Raw genomic sequence first — 24,388 nt, 5'->3', positions numbered from 1 at the left:
GCGATAACAATATAACTGACAATATAATTGACACTAGACAAAATACTTTACAACTCCACAATTTTATTAGTGCAAAAAAAATCATCAATGTATTTTCACTTAAACAAGCAGCCGTTTTTTGCATTAAAGTTATATAAAAATTTAACAGTGCAAATGCAAATTCCTTGCTGACAGTTTAACCAAAAGGCATTTCCAGTGGAAATTGGCCGACATATCCTCAGCATAACCATGTATAGTATCCACAAAACTTAAAAAGAGGTTATACACACGCAATACGGTAATATTATGTTGGAGCACAGTACGTATCACTCCACAAGGCTCCTGCCTACGATAGCAGTAATGCTCCGACAATCCATCAAGTGGTGCGGGTTCGTAGCTTAGCAAAGTCGTACTGAAACATTTGACAGATTTTCGAGTGCCGTGTACGACATAAAATCGTTTCGAGGTCAGTAAACACAACCAGAATTCAAACATAAGGCACACGGGATTATAAGGGGAAAAATCAAAGGATTGATTTTAAGTGTGCCGTATTTTCCAAAAACACGGTAATAACGACGGCCCGCTAGCATGCACTACCAAAAATAGTGCTTTGTTGTGTATCTAACGGACGAAAGCTAAACCAGTTCCACACCACTGAAGTTGCAGCATTTTTACAAACCAATTCTGGTTCATCTGTTTCATTCAACGATCCGCTTTCGCCCTTGTCATTCTCCGTCGCTGCCGTGCCTTTTTCATGTGCGTATGAAAACAAAGGCACTGTGCATGCGCGTTTTACCCATATTCTATCGCGATATTGCATTTTCTTGCCGTTGCCCAACATTATACCGGTATTACCGTGAATGGTATGATATGGCCCAGCCCTACTGGTAAGAACCAGATGATGTCAACATTATTAAAAACATTTTATCTGGAGAACTCAACAATGGTACATCAGAATCAACACAAACAAATAAATAGATTAATTTCATTGACAGTGTTACTGAAAGACCAATATGCCTACCTTTCTGGGGTAAACAGGAAATGTTTTTGCATTAATGAATTCTCATGCTAATACTCTAATGAATGGGAAGCTACGAGTTAGCTATGACATTACTAATTGAAATGTTTCACTTTGTAATATCAGAAAAACCGTATCTGAGTTCTCATGGTCTTCTTTCCAGTGACAAAAGTTGGGTCTTCTTTTTCAATCAGCTTTCCACTGTTTGTTCTTGCTTCTTCAAGTGTTTCAATTATATAGAAGCAGTCCTTTCATCATGACATCACAAGAGATGTGCATCTGTTGTTTTGATGATGTTTTGTTTGAAGTGGTGTCTCTAAGGCTAATGAATGTTTTCTCTCTTTGCTAATCAATTAAATCAGTCAGATTCTCCATGGAGCAGAAAGTTCAACATCATTGGGACTTCTGGATTGAAAAAATAATAATTTATAATAATAATTATCATTCATAACTGTACTCGCAGCAGGAACAAGCCACTACTGACTTCTCTCTTAAATCACATCAAAATCCACACAGTCATTTAGTGTCACCACATTAAGTCTGGATCACATCAAAGCTGAACCGGATGCTTGAATAAATAACAGTAGATGTGTTTACAGCACAGTGGTGAAAATTAGTTGTTTGTAACGCGACCAATTAGCCTGTTGCAAGTAAGTCAAACGATGGCTTGTTTTCACAGTCAGTTTGAACCCCATGGCGTGAACACAGCATGTAATATGGATTGATATCATTTTTTAAGATGCCAGTTTTTAGAAAGTAAACCTGGTAAAAGTTCAAACATTGTCACCTGCAGAGACCTCAAGAAAAAAAAAGTCCCTTTGAAGGAGAAGCCTGTTCACAGAGCTTCAGCACAGCCTGACAGAAAAAGAACAAAAACCAAACACTTCTGCCAGATGCACAGTAAGACAAATGTGTTGCACTAAACCGTAAGTACAGATGAGATATCATTTGTACCGGTTTCTATGACAACGACAGGATATTCATATACAGTGTGTAGCTTAGACCTGGACTGACCTGTGGGAGCACTGCAATCCTTGCATTATTTCAGTCTGCAATCTACCCTCATTTTGTCAGCGTGATTAGTCTTTTCATGAAGCAAGCAATTAGGACAGTCGGAAAGGAAATCTGTTCTGTTTCAATTTCTTTTCTCATCTCTAATTCCTCTGGCTCACAGTCCCAGAGCACACAGCAGAGTTGGTAAAACAACTTCTACTGTTTGAACAGCTCAAACATAAAGGATTCACTGCAACACACTGTTTTTTTGTTTTTTTTTTAAATGTACTTTACACAGCCCAAGTGTGGTTTGACGTTCACTTAAAAAGTACCAAACGTACTTTCACAGTAAAAGGTAATTTATTCCATAAGCTTATTAGAGGACTAAAATTGTAGCTTGGCCAGCACTTTGAGCAAAATGCTAATGTCTCCTGGGAACACTCAGAACCAAACAGGAGGCAATAACCAATCAGATGAGAGACGCAGACACAATAAAGTCAACTCACGTGGCTGAGATTGTTTGGTACGCTTGTGGCTTCGGAAAGGCAAACCTTTCACTCGCTGTATTATGTATTCATTTTAGTGTTTTTATTGTATGGTGGCTCTAGAGGTGGCGTTGTATTTTTTTATTATTATTATTGATTTAATGGTTCTCCCATAACTCTTCCTGTAGTGAAGCTGAAAAGAGATGATTGCCCACAAATCCGTGACAGTGTCCTGTTTGTTTACAGAGTGCAGGCTGCCACTTACTTTAGAGTTAATATACTATCAGGTATTTCAGTCCTTTTTTTTATCTTGCCATTTTATTTGCCATTTCAGAATTGATTTAATCTAGCCTCTCACTCTCTGTAGTGGTGGGCTGAGTGTTTGCCATTTGCTGATGGTGATATAGTTTGCTGTGCCACATTTTATTAGTGTGGTGTTTTGATGTATTTCTCTTATGATTGGGTGGCTAGCTTCCCCGTCTGTAGTACGACATTCTAGCGCTCTACATTTCCTCTCTTTCTTAGACTCATTTTATCAATAATCAATTATCACTGATAACCCACAGAGACTGCTATGGCCTCATTAATGAAGTGCCCATGGTAACATGGGGCATACTGACAAGCTACCATATTCACCATCTTAGTTAATGATGCTAGAATGAAAAGCCTAATGAACAACTGAGGCTGACCACTGACAGTCATTAAGCCATACTGGTAGCATTACATTAATATGAAATTTTACCATCAAAACAAAACAGAGAAAATGGAAAAGGTGCTCCTTTTTAACATCTAAGAGTATTTTTTTTTTTTTTTTATTGTTGTTTTTTGCAATGCTGGAAACATTGCTCCAATTCTATTTTGGTCCATATTGGCATGCTAGCATCACATATTTGCTGCTGATTTGTTGGCATGAAGCTTATCTCCATCACATTCCAAACATGCTCTACAGAATGAATATCTCGTAATTCAATTCAATTTTATTTATACAGCGGCAAATTATAACAACAGTCGCCTCAAGGCACTTGAGATTGTAGATTGTACAACAATAGATTCAGAGGAAACCCAACAATCACATGACCCCCTATGAGCAAGCACTTTGGCGACAGTGGAAAGGAAAAACTCCTTTTTAACAGGAAGAAACCTCCGACAGAAACAGGCTCAGGGAGGGGCGGGGCCATCTGCTGCGACCAGTTGGGGTGAGAGAAGGAAAACAGGATAAAGACACGCTGTGGAAGAGAGACAGAGATTAATAGCAGGTATGATTGATTAATAGCAGGTATGATTGTATGATCGTAACTGTGGAGGACTTTACACAGTGAACATGTTCACATTCAAGAAACCAGTTTGAGATGATTTGAGCTTTAAGACGTGATGTGTTACCTTGCTGAAAGCAGTCGTCAGAAAATGGATACATAGTGGTCGTAAATGTTCAGCAACAATACTCATGTGGTATTAGAGATGGTTGTGGGAAAATCGAAGTAGAGCAGCAGTTTCTTGAATATTCATGCTTTTTATTTGAAGTCAGAAGTCATAACTTCAGAGTACAGTAATTTCTCCTCAAGACAGACTTCCAATATCGAAAGTTAGAGCAGTCACACCAACCCCAATTTCACAATCCAAGATGGTGGTAGTCCATGTAAACAGTAAGTAAAACTCTAAAACTTGTAATCTGTAAAGCCATTGTTGAATATTTGTGACTTGCTAAATAAGCCACATTCAGAACACTGACCAGGCTCTATCCATGAACATGCTTCAGTCTTGATATTAAGTGCAAAAACACAACTTTTACTGGTGATGCAAGAATATTTCTACCACGCTCAGGAGTAAAGGAAATCTACCCTGCCACATCCAAAGTCGCTTAAAACACATTTCTTCCCAATTTTTGTCACCAGTCCGGCTTCTTTATGTTCAGCAGCTCAGCTACAAATGAGAACTTGCTAGCTACCGAGCTTGCTAGCTTATAAAACAAGCTAACACTGGCCCCAAATGTGACTGGTAACAATTCAACAGTGAACAAAATGTAAATTTCCACTTTTCACCTTTAATAGTGATTTTCCTCTTGTTATATATGATGCGTCATTTTCAGGAGAGTTTAAAGTTGTGCACAAAGAGAGACAAGAAAGACAAAATCAATGCACCATCATCCAGTTCAGTCTCATTCAATGTGTTGCTGTCAAATATTACATATTGAGTAAAGCCCCCCTGGCTGATGTGCTGAAATTGCTGTGAATAAGCTGGCTGTCAATTCATTACTTCTTGTTGGTAAAAACTCTGAGCTACATAACAAATAATGTGATAAAAATAAGTAAAACTGTATGCAGCAGAACTTCCTATGATACCAAATATCAGTCACGGGAGACATTTTGGAATCACCTGTGCTCCAACTGACTGGACTTCTGTGGGATTTTGTATGATTTTGTATGCTTTCTGTCTTTAAAGTTGCATACTGGTTGCATCAAAGTGCTTCTTCCATTACCAGCTTCGGTTAGTTGCACAGTGAAGACACAGTTCAGGTTCACCAGTCTGTGCAAAGCAGGTTCCAGCAAATATAAACGCTCCAATGATCAAGAGTCAAGGTGTGAATGTGAGTTTAACATTTCACCTTATATGCACCTCTCATTTCCTCTGAGACCATTGCTGTAATTGATCTTCTCCACTGAGCAAGGACTAATGAGGCAGGATCACAGCAGCATACAAACAATGCGCAAAATAACTTATACTGTAAAACATCGATACTGAACGCTTGCTTTTGTACTTCAGCAGAAGACTAATAAGTTGGTGCGCCCCCTTGTTTTTAAATTGAACGGGTCCTGATTGATTTGCGTTGCTTGTCAAGGGTGAACGCTAAAAAGGTTATTGTGTTTTTACTACAACGGTGCTGAATTCTACAAAGAAATGTCTAATGCTGGCTATCGTTAGTCTCAGACTGACTTTTAATAATTCAGAAAATCATTGCATTTCCTTGTAGACCACTTTGCAAAATGTCACACTACTCTAGTCCTCGTGTTCTAGGTGGAAATCCGTCCTGTTTTGGGGGCGGTGGGTTTGTGCGTGTGTGTGTCACTTCATAGAGATCCATGCTGTTGCCATGGAAACACTCACATAAAACAAAACCTAGAGGTATTTCTGAATGTTAAACCGTGCTACACCAAGAGCACAATCCAACATTGACCAAACTAATCTGTTTTCACTGGCTGTTCTTTTGACCTTCATTTTTTATATAGGATGGTCATCTTAAATATGGATACAGCTGGAGGGAGTGTTTTGTGTGTGTGTGTGTGTGTGTGTGTGTGTGTGTGTGTGTGTGTGTGTGTGCGTGTGCGTGTGCGTGTGTGTGTGTGTGTGTGTTTTGTCCACAGGTGTAGAAATGATGATGTGCCCAGACGTTTGGTCCAGCCTGGTTTCATGTAATTCCTTGATGGATGGTGGCTGACAGCAGTGAAAACAGGCTGTCAGAGATTGTGCTTGGAACAGGAAGAGGTGGAAATGTGTCAGACTGATGCTCCTGGGATAGAATCCGAATGTTATTTCATTCACTCCAAGCAGCACAGCAAGGGCAGACCCACGTCAGATCCTGCTGATTTTCTACTCAATATGGCGTAGAAATGACGATGCCCAAAAGCTTGAATAGTTTAATTGGGTTTGCATTTTAATTAGTGTGTAAATACACAATGTGAAATTCAAACCTTTAATAAAAGGGCTAGGTTGTTTGGCCTCATTGTAACATGTAGTGGTAATCCATACTCCCTCTGACATGTGCTGTAGTTTGTTTATAAAAGGTGGCAGAGGCAGTGGGTAATGCTGAGTGCACACTTGTCAGTTTGATAGATGGATGGGTGGCCAGAGGAACAATTGATCGGGCGAAAAAGAACAAGAGGAAACATGAGGAGCCCATATCTACATTTCGACATTAAATCCTTAATATAACCAATAAAACATCGCAATATCAAACAAACAAAAATACCCCCCAAAAATCTGCGCTGTTAATAAAATGTAAATTATTTTATCAGGTAAACAAACACTAAAAATTTGATTGATGTGCAGATGTTTCATTCTGTAGTATTACAGACACAACATGTCACTAAGAGGCTTTTTATTTAGCAGACTGTATTGGCTGTGACTAAATTAATCAGAACTCGCCATGAGTAATAACATACATGTCACGAGTGCCTGTTCCCTGCAGCATGAGTCATTCTGGTCCCCCGTTTCATTTTGAATGAATCAGATCAACTCGACCCTTTACTGGCCCTCAAAGCATTAATTTTATACCTGACATGAATCAGATTCTATCTATGGTTTTTATTGTTTGTTTGCTTTGATATCCATTAGCAGTTGTCTAGTAATGCTGATATAAAACATGCATAGTGATATGAAAGCACTCACACCCAAGTCTCACTATTGGCTATGAATGCATACAGTAAAACATTAGGCAGAACTACAGAACTCTGACACAGACAATCTCTAAAAACTACAGTGTTGTGCAAAAGTCTTGAGCCACCTCTCATTTCCTTATATTTTGCTAGGAAATTCTGACATAGGTTTATTGAAACAGTTTGCACAACTCTAACGACCTTGCAAGTCAATACTTTGTTTGACCACCCTTTATTCCTCAACACAGCCTGAACTCTCTTAGACAAGCTTTGTTGTAATTTCTTTAAGAGGTTTTCAGGAGTGATTCTCCAGTCTTACTGAGGAATATATCAAAAAGCTATTATTTGTAAGTTGCCTGCTTTTTGTTCTGTTCTATGTCAAGATGATCCCACATTGCTTCTATAATGTTTAGGTCTGAAGTGCTGGGGAAGCTAGTCCATGACTGATAATGTTCCATTGTGTATTTTTTTTTTCTATCTAGGTATGCTTTTACTGCATTGGCAGTGTGTTTGGGAAAACGGGGATCAATTCTGACAAGCTCCCCAACAGCACTGGCTGAATGCAGTCCCAAACAATGACAGAGTCTTCGGCGTGTTTTTTTACAGATGGTTGTAGATGGCAGATTAGCTTGGGTAAAAGACTGAAAGTTGAGGCACACAACAATATGTGTTGCTGGTAAAGTTTCTGTGCTGCCTTTCCTCATAACAGCCATCCCTCAAGAGTCTCTCCATTTACAGCAATGCATTATTAGGGACTGTAACATCTAGTCCTTTTTACTGAATGATGCTCACTCTTGTGCCTCTTTCCTGATATCCTCTGTACATATTAATAATAATGTGAACCATAAATGTAAAATTTTCATCACTCCATGAGACCAGTTGCCACTTTTTACAATTCACGGGCGATCGTGGCTCAAGAGTTGGGAGTTCGCCTTGGTTGCCGGTTCGAGCCCCGGCTTGGACAGTCTCGGTCATTGTGTCCTTGGGCAAGACACTTCACCCGTTGCCTACTGGTGGTGGTCAGAGGGCCTGGTGGCGCCAGTGTCTGGCAGCCTCGCCTCTGTCAGTGCGCCCCAGGGTGGCTGTGGCTACAACGTAGCTTGCCATCACCAGTGTGTGAATGGGTGGATGACTGGATATGTAAAGCGCTTTGGGGTCCTTAGGGACTAGTAAAGTGCTATATATATACAGGCCATTTACCATTTTTAATCCAGTTCTTGTGCAATTTGGCTTTTCTCCTGTTTACCTTCCTTAAGAGGTTTTTGACAGCCACCCTTCCACTGAGTACATTTCTGATGAGGCTTTGGCATACAGTGGATGGATCAAATGAAGAGCCATACATTTCTTGGGTTTTTCTATTTCTAGTAATTTTCTAGTTCTGCCACTTCTTTTGTTCTCTACTTGTCCAGTTTCCGTACGCTGCACACCATAATGGGAATGTTGGGATTGTCCTCGTTGGTGCAAAAATACAGTTTTATACCTGCATGCTGTTTTTCAATATGATATATTTGTAACCCACTGAAAACATTTGGGGCATTTTGAAAAAGACATTACAACATGAGAGACCAAACTGTTTTACTGGTCAAAACAGCTGGAACACAGATTTGGTCACAAGCTCAGGCTCTCAGTTAAAAGCAAATATAATCAGTGTTGGGGAGTAACGGAATACATGTACCGCCGTTACGTATTTAAAATACAAAATATGAGTAACTGTATTCCGTTACAGTTACCATTTAAAAAGGTGGTATTTAGAATACAGTTACTTTGTTGAAATAAATGGATTACACGGCGGTACTTCGATGTTTCATATTGTGGCGGGTCAGGCCTGTTTGGGTTTTGTTTGACAGCTGTGATGTTCTGTTGTTCCAGGTGGCAGCGTTACGTTTCCCATGGTTACAGGGTGACGCTCTCTCTCTCTGTGCTTCCTGGGTGAGAGAGGCCTTTTTGTTGTTGTTGTGCTAAGCTAATAGGCAGAATGCTACAGGTATAGCTCTAAAGAATGTAGCATCATAGGCAGTGTAGTCCGTGCTGCAGAGAGAATGGACAGCCATACCCATTATGTGTCTGTGAGCGAGGGAGGGAGAAAAAGGAAAAGTATGAGTTGTCATCGAGCAAAAACGGGAGCTGGAAGCATGTAAATATAATAATAACCACTGCAGCCAAGAAGAGTGCCTGACGAGCCCAGTTGTAAGTAAGCTATTAAGACTCGACTGTACGCTGTGTTCGTGTTTTCCTCCGAAACAATAAGTTCCATTGGAGCAGCCTTTCAACGCCTCTCTCTGTCTCTCGCTAGCAAAGTTGACATGGTATGTACAGATCCATCAGGAGGAAGCACTGCAGCTAATGGACACTTTTAAAACGACATGCAACAACCTCTGTGAAACTACTACAAAATAACAAAAATTAAAACTTGTAACTAGAAAAAACCTGAAATATTCACATTCAGCTTTACCAATTCATGTTTTACAGTAGTAGTCCAACATCCAGCAAACAACTACTAATTTTAACTCTGTTTAATTACTTGCAGTTAAATAGTCTCTGACACTGGTCATGTGACATCAATGCAGCATCCATTCAGTAAAATGGATTGCATTCCCTATTGACTTTACACCCCTTTAAATATCAAAACCTAATGTTGGCCTAACTTTACCCAATAATTCAACTTCCACCACTGACAATACTGCGTTCCCTTTGCTCCCTCTTGAATTGAGTAAATTGAATTGTTCTCCCCCTCAGCTAAACTCGCTACAAACCTGTAAGATAGGGTAAAGCCTAAATACTAAGACCAGCACCTCATTTGAGGGCAGGCTGGCTTGGGTGCAGAGTAGTCTCGGACTATCACTGCCACTTATTGTGGTTATTTGTCAGTGATCCCCCTGATTTTACAGTGAGCATGAATAGACCGCCAGTTGCTGCGGCTTGCCTTCATACCTTGGCTCTGCAATGCTTTTCTGCAGTGAAGTGTGAACATTAAAGTGAATGTGGAGGAGGAGTCCTCACCAGAGGAAGAGTGGTGGGGGTGGGGGGGCGGAGAAAGAGTAAGATACCAGCAACGGGAGGCAGATATCAGTGTGCATTGGTAGAACAGAGGTTTCACAGCAAAGAGTATGAGCATCTCAACAGAAAGGGTCTGGGAGTGTCATTTCTAATCTGAGAGGAGTGCTGACGCTTTGGATACTGTCCACCCATCTGGTAGGTTTATCATACTGCATCTGCCTGATCTGCATGCTAATTCTGCTGTTCATGCAGTGTAAACATTCGTATGTATAGAACATTTACAGTCTATATTTATCAGCATATTTGTATCACCTGATTATAGGATGCAACAATGTTGTAGCCCCTCTGCTGATATTTAAAGTTTGCCGGACATGAAGATTTAAAATGACATACTCTATTCGAGCTCTGTTTCTTATTGATAATGATGTGAAATCCAGTGATGCAATGTCTTCTCTGTGGTCATTATTTTTAGACTCACAATAAAGCCGCATTTGGCAATGTCTGCTTCAGGCTGCCCTACATCCCCATCGCACTTCTATTTTTTCTCTAGCTCTGCTATTTTTATTGATTCTCCACCGAAAATTCAGTCTGCAGTTCAACCACAGTCTGTAAATTTCACAACCTGTTAGGTACTGCACGCTCTGCTATGAGACGATCAAACTCGTGTATACGGGTCTCTGTTTTCTGCAATTCCACTGAGGCTTAAACATGTTCCCTGCTCAGTGGAGTCTTAGCCAAGATATCCCTCTGCAGTTGGAAATGTAATATCAGCCCCAACTACCTTTCCTAGTGGGAAAGAGGGGGACTCATCTTCACCATGCTTGAGAAAGTTAAAGCCTGGCATGAACTCAAAGCTGTGAAGAAAATACCTCTGCAGCAACAACCAGCTGATATTATACTCCCGTCTCTTTGTAAGGTTAATGAGGATATATTACTTCATCTCCTGTCACGACTTTAAGTTCCACTTCCTTGCCACTGACTGTAATCAGTATATCTCCTAATTTTGCTCTCAGTCACAATTTTGATTATGTGGATGTAGATGGCAGTACAGTGTAATACCCAAAGGATGCTGAACGTTTAATAGCAATGTTCAATAATTAATCTTCAGCTTGCTGAGGACTGATACATAAAAGCAAAAAAGGCTGAGAGTGAGTCAAAGTAAGCCACAGCGATTTATTATCTGCATTAACAGCATTTTTGTTCATTTTGATTTTGCTTCCCTCTCTTAAAAAAACAGAAGATTGATTTCTTCATAATTTCTAAGGAGACTGCCAAATTAAAATCCACTCTGTCCATTTGCAGTCGGAACGTGTCCATGCTGTAATTTCATCCAAGCTCAGTGATTTCTTTTACAAACAGTTAGATTTCTGCTACCACAGACTCGAAGCATTAATTATTCACCACGTCTTTCATATAAAAAATTGATTAAGGTAGGATAATGAGCATCCTTTATTCACATCTCTTCAATTTAGTCCAACTGTTTTCCTTCTTTAGGGAGATCCCAGTTTTAGGAAGGGCGATCGTGGCTCAAAGAGTTGGGTGTTTGTCTTGCACCCGGAAGGTTGCGGTTCGAGCCCTGGCTCGGACAGTTTTGGTTGTTGTGTCCCTGGGCAAGACACTTCACCTACCACCTACTGGTAATGGGCCGATGGTGCAATATGGCAGCCTCGCTTCTGTCAGTCTGCCCCAGCACTCCACCAGTGTGTGAATGTGAGAATGAATGAATTGTAAAGCGCTTTGAGGGCCCTGAAAAGCGCTATATAAATGCAATCTATCATTATTATTAAAATAATATTCTTTTCTTTTGATTTTGATGTTTGTAGTTTGAGCTTGGTAGACAAAGATGGGTGTCAACAAATATGTGGATGATTTTCTTTCTTTAGTCGCTTTCATGGCCGGGCATAACAATCAAAGAAATTAATTGTTAAGAAAATAATAATCTGTTCAAAATATCTGCTTTATATGTGTTTTTTATTTTGCTCAAATTTAATGGCATACTCTACAAAAAAAAAAAAAGATTAAAAGGAAAATATTGACTTTTTTAAAATATTTTTTCAGCCCATCCTTAAAAGATGATAAATCATTGATTTCTTTTGTGATGTCTTATTAGGAACCAATGTCAGTGTTTGCTTTGAAGTTCACTCAGTAGAAAAATTAGTATTCCCAATAGCTGGAAGCAGTGTATTTGTTTCCAGTACCTATAATGGTACTCAGAATTTTCTGAATTAAACATTTATGGCCCAAAAGGACAAAGCATAATGGATAAATCACAAACTCTAGGCTCTTGTGTGCTCAGCAAGCATTCTTTTTAATGACAAGCAGAAGCTAATAGTATTATTAAATGACAGCAGGGAATAATAATAATTAAAAACAGCTGATGAAACATTTTTAGCTGAAATCAGACAAATAAAAGGGCTTGAATAAAACATTTGGAGACTACCTCATGTGTGTCTCGCTAAGTCACAATTAAGAGCTCTTCTTTACTTTCAAGTCCTTATTTTGCACCACTTGTCGCAAAACAATTTACCAAAAGTGGCTGAAAGTGCACCCTGGTTTCACTGGAGACATCACTTTATGAAACTGCAGCACATCACAAGCTCTAATATGATATTGCTGCTGGTCAAAAACTGAAAGAAACACAAAGAAAAAAAAAAACCATTTGCCATCATGAACAGATGATCCCTTCTGATGTAATCTTCCTGAGAGCAAATCCCCTCAAGCAGAGATGAGCTTCTGGTCTTCTGATTTTCACAGAGTGATTTTGCTGGTGAGCATTGCAAAAATTCCTTGAATTACAAAGGAGAATTACTCAATCAGCACTTGTTAATGGATTGATCCACTAAACTGAAAACCACCTGCTTCATATTGAAAACCAGCAGCTGTGATGTATGATTAAACAGCAGCAAACTGTTAACTGCAAGTCTCCCAGACATGAATAAGCCTAGAAAGATTAATAAAAATACTTAATGCTGTGATAAAGGGAATAAAATAAGCAATACCAGTGAAATTCATCCTGTAACATTTCTTGCAATTAAACACTCAAAATATTCCCATTACATCTGTCAAAAACATCAGCCAATTAAAAGCAGCCTGTCGTTGTTGTCTTATTAATACGTGTAACATGAGACAACTGGGGATTATTTGGATGAAAAAATCCTCTGGTGCATGCAGCCTTTTTTTTGCATACTCTGAAAAGTTGTAAATAACTTGCCAAGAAACTACCTCTTCGTCATATTGTCAACATCGACCACCAGTGCATAAGCCGATAAGAAAGGGTTTGGCTCAGACAACAGTGTTATCAGTTAATGGGATTTAAGACGTACACAGAAGTGACTCTAAAACCACCAAGATAGTGGTGCCTAACATGTGTCTCCTTTCTTCTCTCATTCCAGACCTGCACAATGTCAGACTTTGAGGATTTCACCTGGCCGGGAGGGCAGGCCAATGTATCTGAAAGCTACCAACTGAACCCCACCAGTGTGATTGTGTCAGTGGTCTTCTCTCTCATATTCCTGCTCGGCACCATTGGCAACAGTTTGGTGCTCGCTGTACTGCTGCGAAGCGGACAGGTCGCGTACAACACGACCAATCTGTTCATACTCAACTTGAGCGTGGCTGACTTCTTCTTCATCATCTTTTGCGTTCCTTTCCAAGCTACCATCTATTCTCTGGAGGGATGGGTATTCGGTTCCTTCATGTGCAAAGTCGTCCACTTCTTTATCAACCTTACCATGTACGCCAGCAGCTTCACATTGGCCACCGTGTCTGTTGACAGGTATTGCTTCAAAATATTTGTTTTGCTGAAATACCGAACATCTAAAACAAATTTCACCCACAAAGAACAGAAAAATTATCACATTTTGAAGTGAAGTTTGCTATGATGGCTATTGCCACTTCGTTGTTATTGCTCTTATTTTTCTATCAGCTAAGGCTAGCTAAGACTAGCTAGCTTGGTTAGCAACATGCCTTGCAATACTCTGTTTTATTAAACAGGACGATCATTTTGGCTAACAAGAAAAAGAAAACAAAATCAAACCACCTACGTTTCATTTAGCAGATCTACCACCGAAGTCTGAGCCACAGCAATTTAAGCATTTGCTTTATTTCTTTGTCTCTATGTTTGTGCTTGGATATATCACCCAAAATGATATTATTCATTACTAATATTCTATTAATCAAACTATGAGTAGCTGTTGGTCATTTTCTTGGTGTCAACATAAATTTTCAGGGAACTCAGGTTGCACATACTTTAATGTACCTCCTTTTTAACACAAGAAAATGGATCTGAAATTAAAATAAACCTAATTAATCACACACTCACATATTTCTCTTTAATCTAGAAAATATTAGCCTCAAGCTTGTTGTACACAGAAACTACTTCCATCAAATCAACAGCTATAGCTGTGTCTCTCACAGTCTGTCCTTTATTGTTAAACTCTAAATGTAGGTATTTGGATATTGCACAAAACACGTTAAAAGCTGACATGTTCTTTCTCTAACATCTAAGACATTCAGTGTCTTTGATGCCAATGTGTATCGCCAGTGCTTTCTAGTGTCTTCTATCTAAGAGAAAGGAGAAGAGAAAAACAAGCAAGGGCATGGATTATTAATGTAAGGAAATTATTTAATGCAAGGACATAAATTTATTAAAGAGAGGAAATGAGAAGGATATTGAGGGCACAAATATCTGGGCTCAAATACAAATTTAGTTTAAAGGTGGGATGAAAAATGCCTGTGTAAATGATGAAAAATGTGATATTCCACCTGCTACATTGCAAATATGACAACAAATATAGTTTTAAATAAAGGAAGAAAAAAAATACATCAATCTGCCAAGATTTTGGGAAAAACTGAACGACTGAATCCATTGTTTTTCATTTCTAGGACATACAATAAGCCTTCAAAACTCCCTAAGGAAAGCATTGAGAAAGCTTTTATTTGCCCGGTCACGCTGTTAATTTTTTTGTTGTGCTTTATTTTGTTTACTCTCCCGCAATGTCTCCGAAATATTACACATTTAATTTGTCACAAATGCATTTTTCGCATCTGGAGTTTAAACATGGACTCCAGAAGCTAAAAATTATATCCCTCGGAGAATAAGCCGTAAGCCATCATTATAGCTGTTGGGCAGCAATAATCAGTCAATATGAGCTGTAAGTGTGCAGCTGCCCTCTCCAGCAGACCCCTCTGTTCACACTGGCTGTGTTTACACTCCAGAGGATTCAATAGTCATTTCCCCCTCAGTGTGAAAAAGAACAGTAACACCTGAGTCGGGAGGGTAATGAACATGTCCTGTCTTCTTCCTTCGTCTGCAACGGTCAGCAACATCGCATACAAAAAAGCGAACTCTTACAGTTTACGCCAAGAATCCCCAGCAGAAATTAAGCCACAGATAAGCCTGGGGGAATAGCAGCACTGACACACACACATAGACAAAACGGTGTAAAAGGATGACTTGCTGCTGAATGTGCCATCTGCAGGCAGATAATATGATATATCCTCTGTTTTTATGGTGCAGAATTATGTATTAAAAAAGGCTCACAATGAATCATTCATAAATGTTGTTTCTGTTTAAATTTAGTAAAACATTATTTGGATACTCAAAGAGTTAATCTCTGCCATAAGCGCATAAGTGCCATTTGTTTTATATTAATCCGTTTAAAGATAATTCAAAGACAATTTAATCTGGCACTAAAGAGTAATGTCTGAATACTTGTAGTTTTCCAAACCACTGAGGTTTCAAGTTACCAGCGGGTTCAAAGTGACTGCTTTTTGAATGTAAAACACCGTGGCCCCAATTCACTGAGCTATCAAAAACCAGAGAGGCTGTTTTCTCAGTTTCTACAGTCTTTCTGAAGTGTCCTACAAATGTGAAAAGCAAGGACATGGACATTTTGTTTTCTGAGAATTCCTGCCTTTGGCAAAATACTCCCTTGGAGAACATATAACACATAAAGCAGCATGTTAAATATGCCAAATATTTAAAGACTAACCAACCAAGAAATGATGAGGTTCCAACTGCAGAGATAATATGTGATAATCAGTATGCTGTAAGATTATTGAAAGAGACAGCTTTTATTGAAAGCATCATAGTGTCATGTGGGATTTGCACCTTCATCTCCTACCTGCTGAGTAAAATTAAAAGCACAGCACCAAGCATGTTTTCTGTTATTCCTGCTGTTTTACAATTTATGCAAGTTCGTCTTACTGAAAAAGCCTAAAAGCCCTCTCTCTGGATATTACTGTCGCTAAGGTGTCTTATTCAGTAGAACCAACAAACAGCAGTGGAGTGAGTGAATGATTACCAGTCAACCACAAAACTTCAGTGTGAGTGAATTCATTGTGAATGTATAGGTGGCACTACTGTTACAATAATACCTACTCAAAGGATCCAACTGCACTGCTCAAAAAATTAAAGAGACGCTTTTTAATCAAGTCAGTTAAACTTCTGGGATACTAATCTGACCGGTTAAGTAGCAGAGTGGGTGGTTAATCAATTTCAGGTGCTTTGTTGTCAATGAAATTACTTAGAGATGCACTAGAGGTAGAACAGCTCCTCCAGGATGGCACTTTAATAATGGATTGGATTTATATAGCGCTTTTCAAGGCACCCAAAGCGCTTTACAATGCCACTGTACATTCACTTTCGCATTCACACACTGGTGGAGGCAAGCTACGATTGTAGCCACAGCTGCCCTGGGGCAGACTGACAGAAGCGAGGCTGCCATATCGCGCCATCGGCCCCTCTGGACAACACCAGTAGGCGGTAGGGTAAAGTGTCTTGCCCAAGGACACAACGACCAGGACAGAGAGCCCGGGGATCGAACCGGCGACCTTCCGGTTACAGATACGCTTCCCAACCCCCCACGGTGACTTTAATATGTGCCATTGCTGAAAAGTTTGATGTGTCTCCCAGCACAGTCAAGCACAAGAGCATGATATTCCAGGCAGTTACTCTAGGAGCATTAGATTGGGCCGTAGAAGTTCCTTAAGCCATCAGAGGGTCGGTATCTGCTTCTTTGTGCAAGTAAGAATAAGATGAGCACACCCAGAGCACTACAAAATGACCTTCAGATGGACACTTGTGTGAATCTCTCTGACCAATCAGAAATAACTTAAGATGTCCTCATTGTCCAGAACTGTGTAGCCCAGTTGGCATTTGCCATAGAATACCAAAACTGGCAAGTCCACCACTGGCACCCTATCCTTTCCCACAGCAGGTGGGTGAGCAAATGGGACATACATGAAGGAAGCCATGGAGAACGTTGTGCTGCCTGTAACATTGTTCAGCATGACCATTTTGTGGATGGGTCAGTGATGGTCTGACTGCACTGGTTTGTGTCCTGGGTTCCTCCTGGTATGTGACAATGCCCAGCCTCATGTGGTGACAGTATGTAGGCAGTTCTCGGAGAATAAAGGAACTGATATCATTGACTGGCCCCACACTCGCATGACATAAATCTAATAGAACACCTGAGGGGAATTATGATTCGGTCAGGAGCTTGGTGATGGCCTGGTCCATATCTGGGAGGAGGATCCCACAGGACACCATGCATTATCTCTTTAGGAGCACGCCCCAATGTTGTTATGCATCCATACAAGTACATGTGGGCCTTACAAGCTACTAAGTACCTGTTTGAGTTGCTGCAATGAAGTTTCAGTAAAATGGACAAATGTGCCACGTCATTTTATCCTCTGTGATTTTCAGTGTCTTCAGCCGTCTGTAGGTTGATTTTTGATCAAATAATGTGGCATCCTTTCATTCGTAATACATTATCCAGTTCATATTAGTGTAGATTTCGTTTTTGTTCCCAATTGAGATCTGATTTATTTTCAAATAAGTGTTTCTTTCATTTTTTTAGTGCTGTATTGGAAAATATGCCAAAAAGCTGGTATCTTTACTATAAATCTCTGGATTTATAGTGCAATCACACTAGGGAAAATTGTGGTTGAACAATCACATGTGACTGTGTGCAATACAATTCCATTATTTTGTTGCCTTTGAAATTATTCTTTGAGGAAACTGTTGCTTTCAAGTGACTTTTATGAGTCAAGACAATGATAAATGACAAGTTATTGATTTCAAGTCATTGATTTTAAGTGCTTTTGATATGTTGACTGTTTTGTATTGTCTTGTATTATTACAGTTAAAACATTTAAAGTAAATTACAGCTATATAGACTAAAGATATGCAGTCACAAGTAATCTTTCACTTTCTACTTTTTAACATATACAGTTATAAGTTCCGTCTTAATTACTAAAGTTTTTAACCTGCTGTCCCCATTTTTCTGTAATTTGCAGTCTAGATTACAGCTCAAACATGTTATTTTCTTGTCTTTATAGGTATCTGGCTATTCGCTATCCTCTGCGCTCCAGGGAGCTAAGAACCCCTTGTAATGCTGTGGTTGCCATGGTAGTTATCTGGGGTCTTTCCCTGGTCTTTGCGGGTCCATATCTCAGCTACTATGACCTGATTGATTATGCCAACAGCACAGTGTGTATCCCCGGCTGGGAGGAGCAGAATCGTAAGGTGCTGGACACGTGCACCTTCCTGTTTGGCTATGTCATCCCTGTGCTCATCGTGAGCCTCTCGTACACTCGAACTATCAAGTACCTGTGGACGGCTGTTGACCCTCTGGACGGCATGTCAGAATCCAAGAGGGCTAAACGCAAAGTCACCAAAATGATCATCATCGTCACTGTACTTTTCTGTATATGCTGGCTGCCATACCACGTGGTGATCTTGTGTTACCTGTATGGAGATTTCCCATTTAATCAGACCACATATGCCTTCAGGCTTCTCTCTCACTGCATGGCCTACGCCAACTCTTGTGTCAATCCCATCGTGTACGCTCTGGTCTCCAAACACTTTCGCAAAGGTTTCAAGAAGGTGTTCAGCTGCATCCTCAGTAAACATGGGAGAAATAAGGTTCACGTGGTTCATGTAGCCAACACTGTGCCTGGGTTTGAAGCCGGCTCTACGGAGGTGTCACAGATGAACGAGGAGAATGTGCGACAGAATGAATGTGAAATGATCAACAGGCCAGTCGCAGAGCCAAGAGAAGCCACCGTGTCCCTGAATTTGCCCTTTCAGCAGCAGCAGACTTGACAACTGGTTCAGATTGGCTAAATTGGCTCAGCACAGATTGCCTTTTGTGAAAGACGTTGAAGCTAATGTTTAAACATTTACTATTCATATATTCATATTTTTGATGGCAAAAAAGATGAACAGGGATTTGTTCATATTTGGAGAGACAAAATATTAAGGAGCATAAAGCTAGTCCACTACAGAAATGTATTTGTTTTATCACTTACCTAAACATATATTTTATATCCCAAAACAACTTCCTGTTACTTAGAAAGTTAGAAATGTTTATTGTTAAGCTAAATGAGAAATGTTCTCACTTTCCCCTGTCTTCACTATTTGCCTTAATCATGGTTTGCACTTTACCTCATATTGTCATTTGTCACAATGTTTGAGACTTCATATTGTTCTAACACTTTCTAGGACCAACACAGAACCTGTCCTATAATGTTGTGGTATGCTTCACCTGATCCCAAAACAAAAAAATAATAATATGTTGGCAACTGGGGAGGGAATTTCCTGTGAGTCAGCAGCACTATATGCTACTTTTCTGACTTCAAACAAGCTTTTTCATGGAGGATTGGGGTCCCTCTAGAGCTCAGGCATCAAAGTCAGAAATATGGCAATGCACAGCAAAGCAGTGCTCCTCCTCCATATAAAGACCATCTTATGGGATTCATTAGCATTTCCAACACCATGTTCAACTGTAGATTTCGTGTTCAGGTGCTTCGAGCCCTCATATGGCATTTACCCAGCATTAGCTCAATTTTAGCTGCACTATATACAACATTTTGACCTACTTCAACCTCCAAGTCATTAGGGCTCCATAAGTGGAGAAGAATGTTATTTGGATTCATTGTTTTGTATTTTGCATGAAGATGCTTTTCTGTCTTTTCAAGATATTGACAGGTGGTACATGTTAAGTAAAAATAACATGTTTGGTATCAGCAAAATTTGATACCAAGCAGTTGTTGGTAGAAATCTTTAAAAAAAAAAAAACTGGGCATAGTTTATTGCTATAATTGTATTTTGTGATTAACAAATTCATGGCATGTTTGGTGTGAAATGCTATATTTAAATAAATATGTTTCTCAAAAGGCATACTTATATATTGAGATTTATGTATTTTAAAATGTATGTATTAAGTGTATTTTATTTGTGTATTTAAAAAACTGTGAACTGGTTATCATACATTTGCTTTATTTTTCCAAATGAAAGCACACCTACAGGGTGTCCCTATTTTGTGTTGCTGTATGGTTGTCTCCTACCTCAGAGCTGTACAAAGCTTCTTTGTTGTCTTCTGTTCAGGTTGTGCGAGATGCAGTTTTCACCTTGAAAGATTGGACTTCTTTTAAGACGCAACACATTTCTTTGCAAAATTATACTAAAGTGTGTTTGCTGTAATACTTTCCCATCCCATCCTATGGTATACAGCTTACTTAAGTATATCTCTGTTGTACATTTTAAGAAAATATATTTAAATAAATATCTATCAAAGTGATTTAAAACACAATGTACATCACACCTAAAACAAATAAACTATTTTCTGCTGTGAAACTGTACTGAGGTTATTTATTAGTAGCAAAATAACCTCCATGAGGTTACCTCGCACATGGTGGAACAGTGGTTAGATCTATTGTCTCACAGAAAGAGAGTACTGGGATCAAACCTTTGTGGAGTTTGCATCTTCATATTTTTTTTTATCAAGGTGCTCTGGTTTCTCCTGCCACGAACAAAAATGCTAGATCAGTGCCATCTATCTTTGCTTATTTTATACTACATAAGGAGTTCATTTTAACACTTGAGGTAAATCGAATTCTTTCTTATTTCTCCAGTGCAAAAGCAGAAAAAATGTTTTTTCTGCTTTTGCAACACTCACTGTTAGGGATGGGTACCGGTATCCGGTGCCATGATGGCACCGGTTCTGACATAAACGGTAGTAACCAGACTGAAAAGCAGTGCACATTTTGGTGCTTTTCCTGAGATGTGATACACTTTGAATTCTAGCCAATCATTTTACGTTTCCGAGGATAGTAGGCGGGTCCAGGTACGTACGTTCTTTTAGAGCAGAGCTACAGATTAAAAATGCCCAAGGCGAAGCGGTCAAAAGTCTGGCTGTACTTCACAGCAAAATATGCAAACTCAGCAGCCTGCAACAAGTGCTTTAAGCTGATACTGTCAAAGGAAGTAACACCTCAAATCCGATGAAACACCTGGCGACGCACAGCGTTTTTTTTAAAAGCCGAAAAATGCGCCGTATTTGATAGCTTGCTGCAAGACCTCACACCCAGCGGATCCACTGCGGGTGTGGTGCCTGTTATCGGACCCGGAGTTAGCAACATCCCCCAAAAACCAAAAGAGGAGAGTCCTGGCCCCTAGCCCTGCCAGTGTAGCAGAAATGATGACGGATGATGATGGCAGCAGCAGCCGTTCTTCTCTGCGTGAGTAGCTTAATGTTGTTCGTGTGTAATTTACGTTGAGTAGGCTAACCAGTTATTACATTAATGCATGTAAGGTGAACTAGCAAACATCATCATAGCTGCATGCGGCCATCTTCTTGTTTGATGGCAGATACTCCCTTCACCCTGGCCAAAAAGGCTAAAATGACCAAAGAAAAAGTGGAAAACAGTTAAACATGAGAGGTTTTTGGACAAAGTTTGTGTTTTTTCCATTGTTTAAGCACTGCTTCCAGCCAAGAGTGATACCATATATGCCCTATAGCTGCAGAAAAGGCTAACATTGTTATCTTTTTACAAAAAAAACCCAGCTGAACATGAGAGGTTTTTGGACCAATTTTGTGTTCTCCATTCTTTAAGCACCGGTTTGAGCACCGGCACCGTTTCAAAAGTATCGGTTTGGCACCGGTATTGGATAAAACCTAAACGATACCCATCCCTACTCACTGTAGCTTTAAACTGTTTGGGTTGAATATCTTCAAATGCTCTTCTTGTCCACTCAGCGAAGAAATATTTCATTTACTGCGAAGCTTACTTCATAAAACTTAGCATTAAGCAGCTCAAAGAATATTTAACATCTAGGCCATTCAATTGAACATGAGTAGGTGCTTAAAATTAGAGCCATGCAAAATTTCCCCGCCATACTTGGTAAACTGTCTGAGTTAGAGGTTTGTGAAGTAAACAGGTAAATGTTCAACAGCCACAAAAAAAAAACCTCTGTAAAGGATTTTCTGTAGATTTCTGTCAGATCTAGTGATTGGTCTGCTATAGTAAAACATTTTTGATACAAAATCCACAAAAAGAGTATGCATTTTGTCCCCATCTATACCGCAAATGGCTGTTTTTGAAAAATAACAAAAAATCTCATTGTAAGATTATGTTTGAAATGTATGTTTAGAGAAATGTATTAGTGATCCAAAATATTTACTTAATATTCTTAATTATGCAATGATGGTTATATTAGCTGCTGTATTCAGCTTTGTGAACCATTTTTACATACAATGGGGAGTTCTGGAAGTATTGTTTTTTATAATCCTTTAGTGAAAGGAGTATTACCAAACTATGAAAACACCTTATTACAAATACTGACAAACTGTATATAAAGTATCAAAAGCAGAAAAAAAAACTTTATCTGGACTAATATTTCTTTATTGAGGGTTAATGTTCAGTTTAAATAACCGACTTTAAGTAGCCCACTTTACATTGTGTTCAACCTCTTATAATGCATTAGAAATCAGGTGTCTTTTTGTGGCTGTCAGCTCTCCATCATCAAGGCTTTTATTGTTAACATGCTAAAGGAGTTTTTTTTAAATCATCAACCTGCACACTAATTTCTCTATATTAAACATGTTGGGCAAGCTTATCTGTAAGCGAAAGCTTACGCAAAGTCTCTTTTTCAGTTTTTCACATTTTTGTTTACTAGCTAATGCTATCTCTGTTTCAACACAAATCACAGATTATAGATGATCTCAGAGCAGTGAAAGCAGAGTCAGCAGCAGCTTAGCTGGCATGTGAGTCTCCCATCAGTTTCCTCTCAAAGAACAGTGTTATTCACAATGCACATGTACAAACAACCAGAAAGGCTGCTGGCCTCACAGCTTGAGCAGAACCAGCTTTTGTTAAATGGAACAAAACAGATACGGGAACAAAAGATGCAACTGATTTCCAGTGGCTGCCACAAAATGGCAGTAATATGAATGACGGATGCAAACCAGCAACAAGCTTTAGGATAGATCAGTGGTAGATATGCAAGAACAGGGATTACTTTCAACTTTGTAGGTTTTAATTGATGTCTATGTTTCGATTTTAACAGGCAAGCATTGCTCGGCTTGCTTGCTCTGAAAGAATGCTACTGCTTTTTTTATTTGTACATTTTAGATGAATTCATAGTTAGATATATTCACTTTATATTGTAGCAGAATATTACTGTTTCACATTTTTTACTTTTGTATTTTAATTTAATTTTGAAGGAGAGTTTCCCAAATGCAGCATGTTAACGTGCAGTCTTTTCCAGCAAGCTTAGAAACTCAACGGCCCATATCTGTTCTCTTCCACAGGGACAAAAAAATCCATTTGGAACTGTGTTCACTTGCTGCTGTATGTTGTTAATTACTGTTTTGCTGCTGGAATAAGAGATATTAACAAACACATACAGCATGCCAGAGGAGTTCCCCAAGAGACTACTGCTTCAGTAAAAATAAAGGGCAAAGCCAGAGGCATTACAGGCGATGTTGCATTTTGAATGAAAGCTACTAATGAATCAATGAAGTGGTAAACCAGTCAGTACATTGGAATGTTGTAAAGATGTTGTAGAGGCATTAGGCATTACACTCAAGACTTAGCTGCAGATGTCCGCTGAGCGATCTAAAAGATTTGTTAGGTTCACAATGGTAAGTCCATCATGGATAATAAAGTGCAACAAAGACACTGTCAGCTATTTGAATCCTTAATGGAAGGCCGGAACAAGAGAGGCTACATTATAGTATCAATCTGTTGCAAATATATATAAATATCAGGGGGAAAGGCATTATTCAACGCAATATATCAAATTATATTTTGGGACTGAACAAGTCCACCACATCACTCCTGCCTTGCAGCAGCTTCACTGGCTCCCGGTCAAATATCGCATCAATTTCAAAATACTCTTGTACACATTTAAGGCTATTCATCATCTCTCTCCTCCATATCTCTCTGATCTGGTTAAGATCACCGCCCCATCTCATTGTCTCAGATCTTCTTCTTCCCTTTCACTCTCCGTCCCTTCCCCCCGTCTTGCAACCATGGGGAGCAGGGCTTTCAGCTGCTCTGCTCCACGACTCTGGAATTCCCTACCTCCTGATTTAAGAAATATCTCTTCCTTCTCACTCTTTAAGTCCAAACTCAAAACCCACTTGTACAAAATAGCTTATCCCACATAACCTCTCCACTCTGCTATTTTATTTGTTTATGTCTTATGCTTTTATGATTCTGTAAACTGCTTGCTTTTATGTTGCTTTTATTCTACT

At 39.3% G+C, this 24,388-nt stretch overlaps 1 protein-coding gene across 1 annotated transcript; it reads left to right on the top strand.

Annotated features, from left to right (window-relative positions):
- The first annotated feature begins 9,930 nt into the window (after positions 1–9,930).
- galr2b (galanin receptor 2b) lies at positions 9,931–20,453 on the top strand. The gene is made up of 3 exons (XM_006798181.3): positions 9,931–10,037; positions 13,235–13,617; positions 18,186–20,453. Exons 2-3 carry the CDS (start codon positions 13,244–13,246, stop codon positions 18,949–18,951), a joined length of 1,140 nt encoding a protein of 379 aa, XP_006798244.1. The 5' UTR covers positions 9,931–10,037; positions 13,235–13,243; the 3' UTR covers positions 18,952–20,453.
- The last annotated feature ends 3,935 nt before the right edge of the window (positions 20,454–24,388 follow it).

The sequence above is a fragment of the Neolamprologus brichardi genome, chromosome 4, assembly GCF_056152115.1.
Source record: "Neolamprologus brichardi isolate AB-2024 chromosome 4, ASM5615211v1, whole genome shotgun sequence".
NCBI lineage: Eukaryota > Metazoa > Chordata > Actinopteri > Cichliformes > Cichlidae > Neolamprologus > Neolamprologus brichardi.
Note: the sequence above shows the minus strand (reverse complement) of the source record. Positions and strands in the feature narration are given on the sequence as shown.

What these genes read in the sequence shown, in the direction of transcription:
- galr2b (XM_006798181.3), top strand. Translation starts at nt 13,244, where the DNA reads ATGTCAGACTTTGAGGATTTCACCTGGCCGGGAGGGCAGGCCAATGTA. An exon ending in GCCACCGTGTCTGTTGACAG is followed by an intron (nt 13,618 to 18,185) that starts GTATTGCTTCAA and finishes TTGTCTTTATAG; the next exon opens with GTATCTGGCTATTCGCTATC.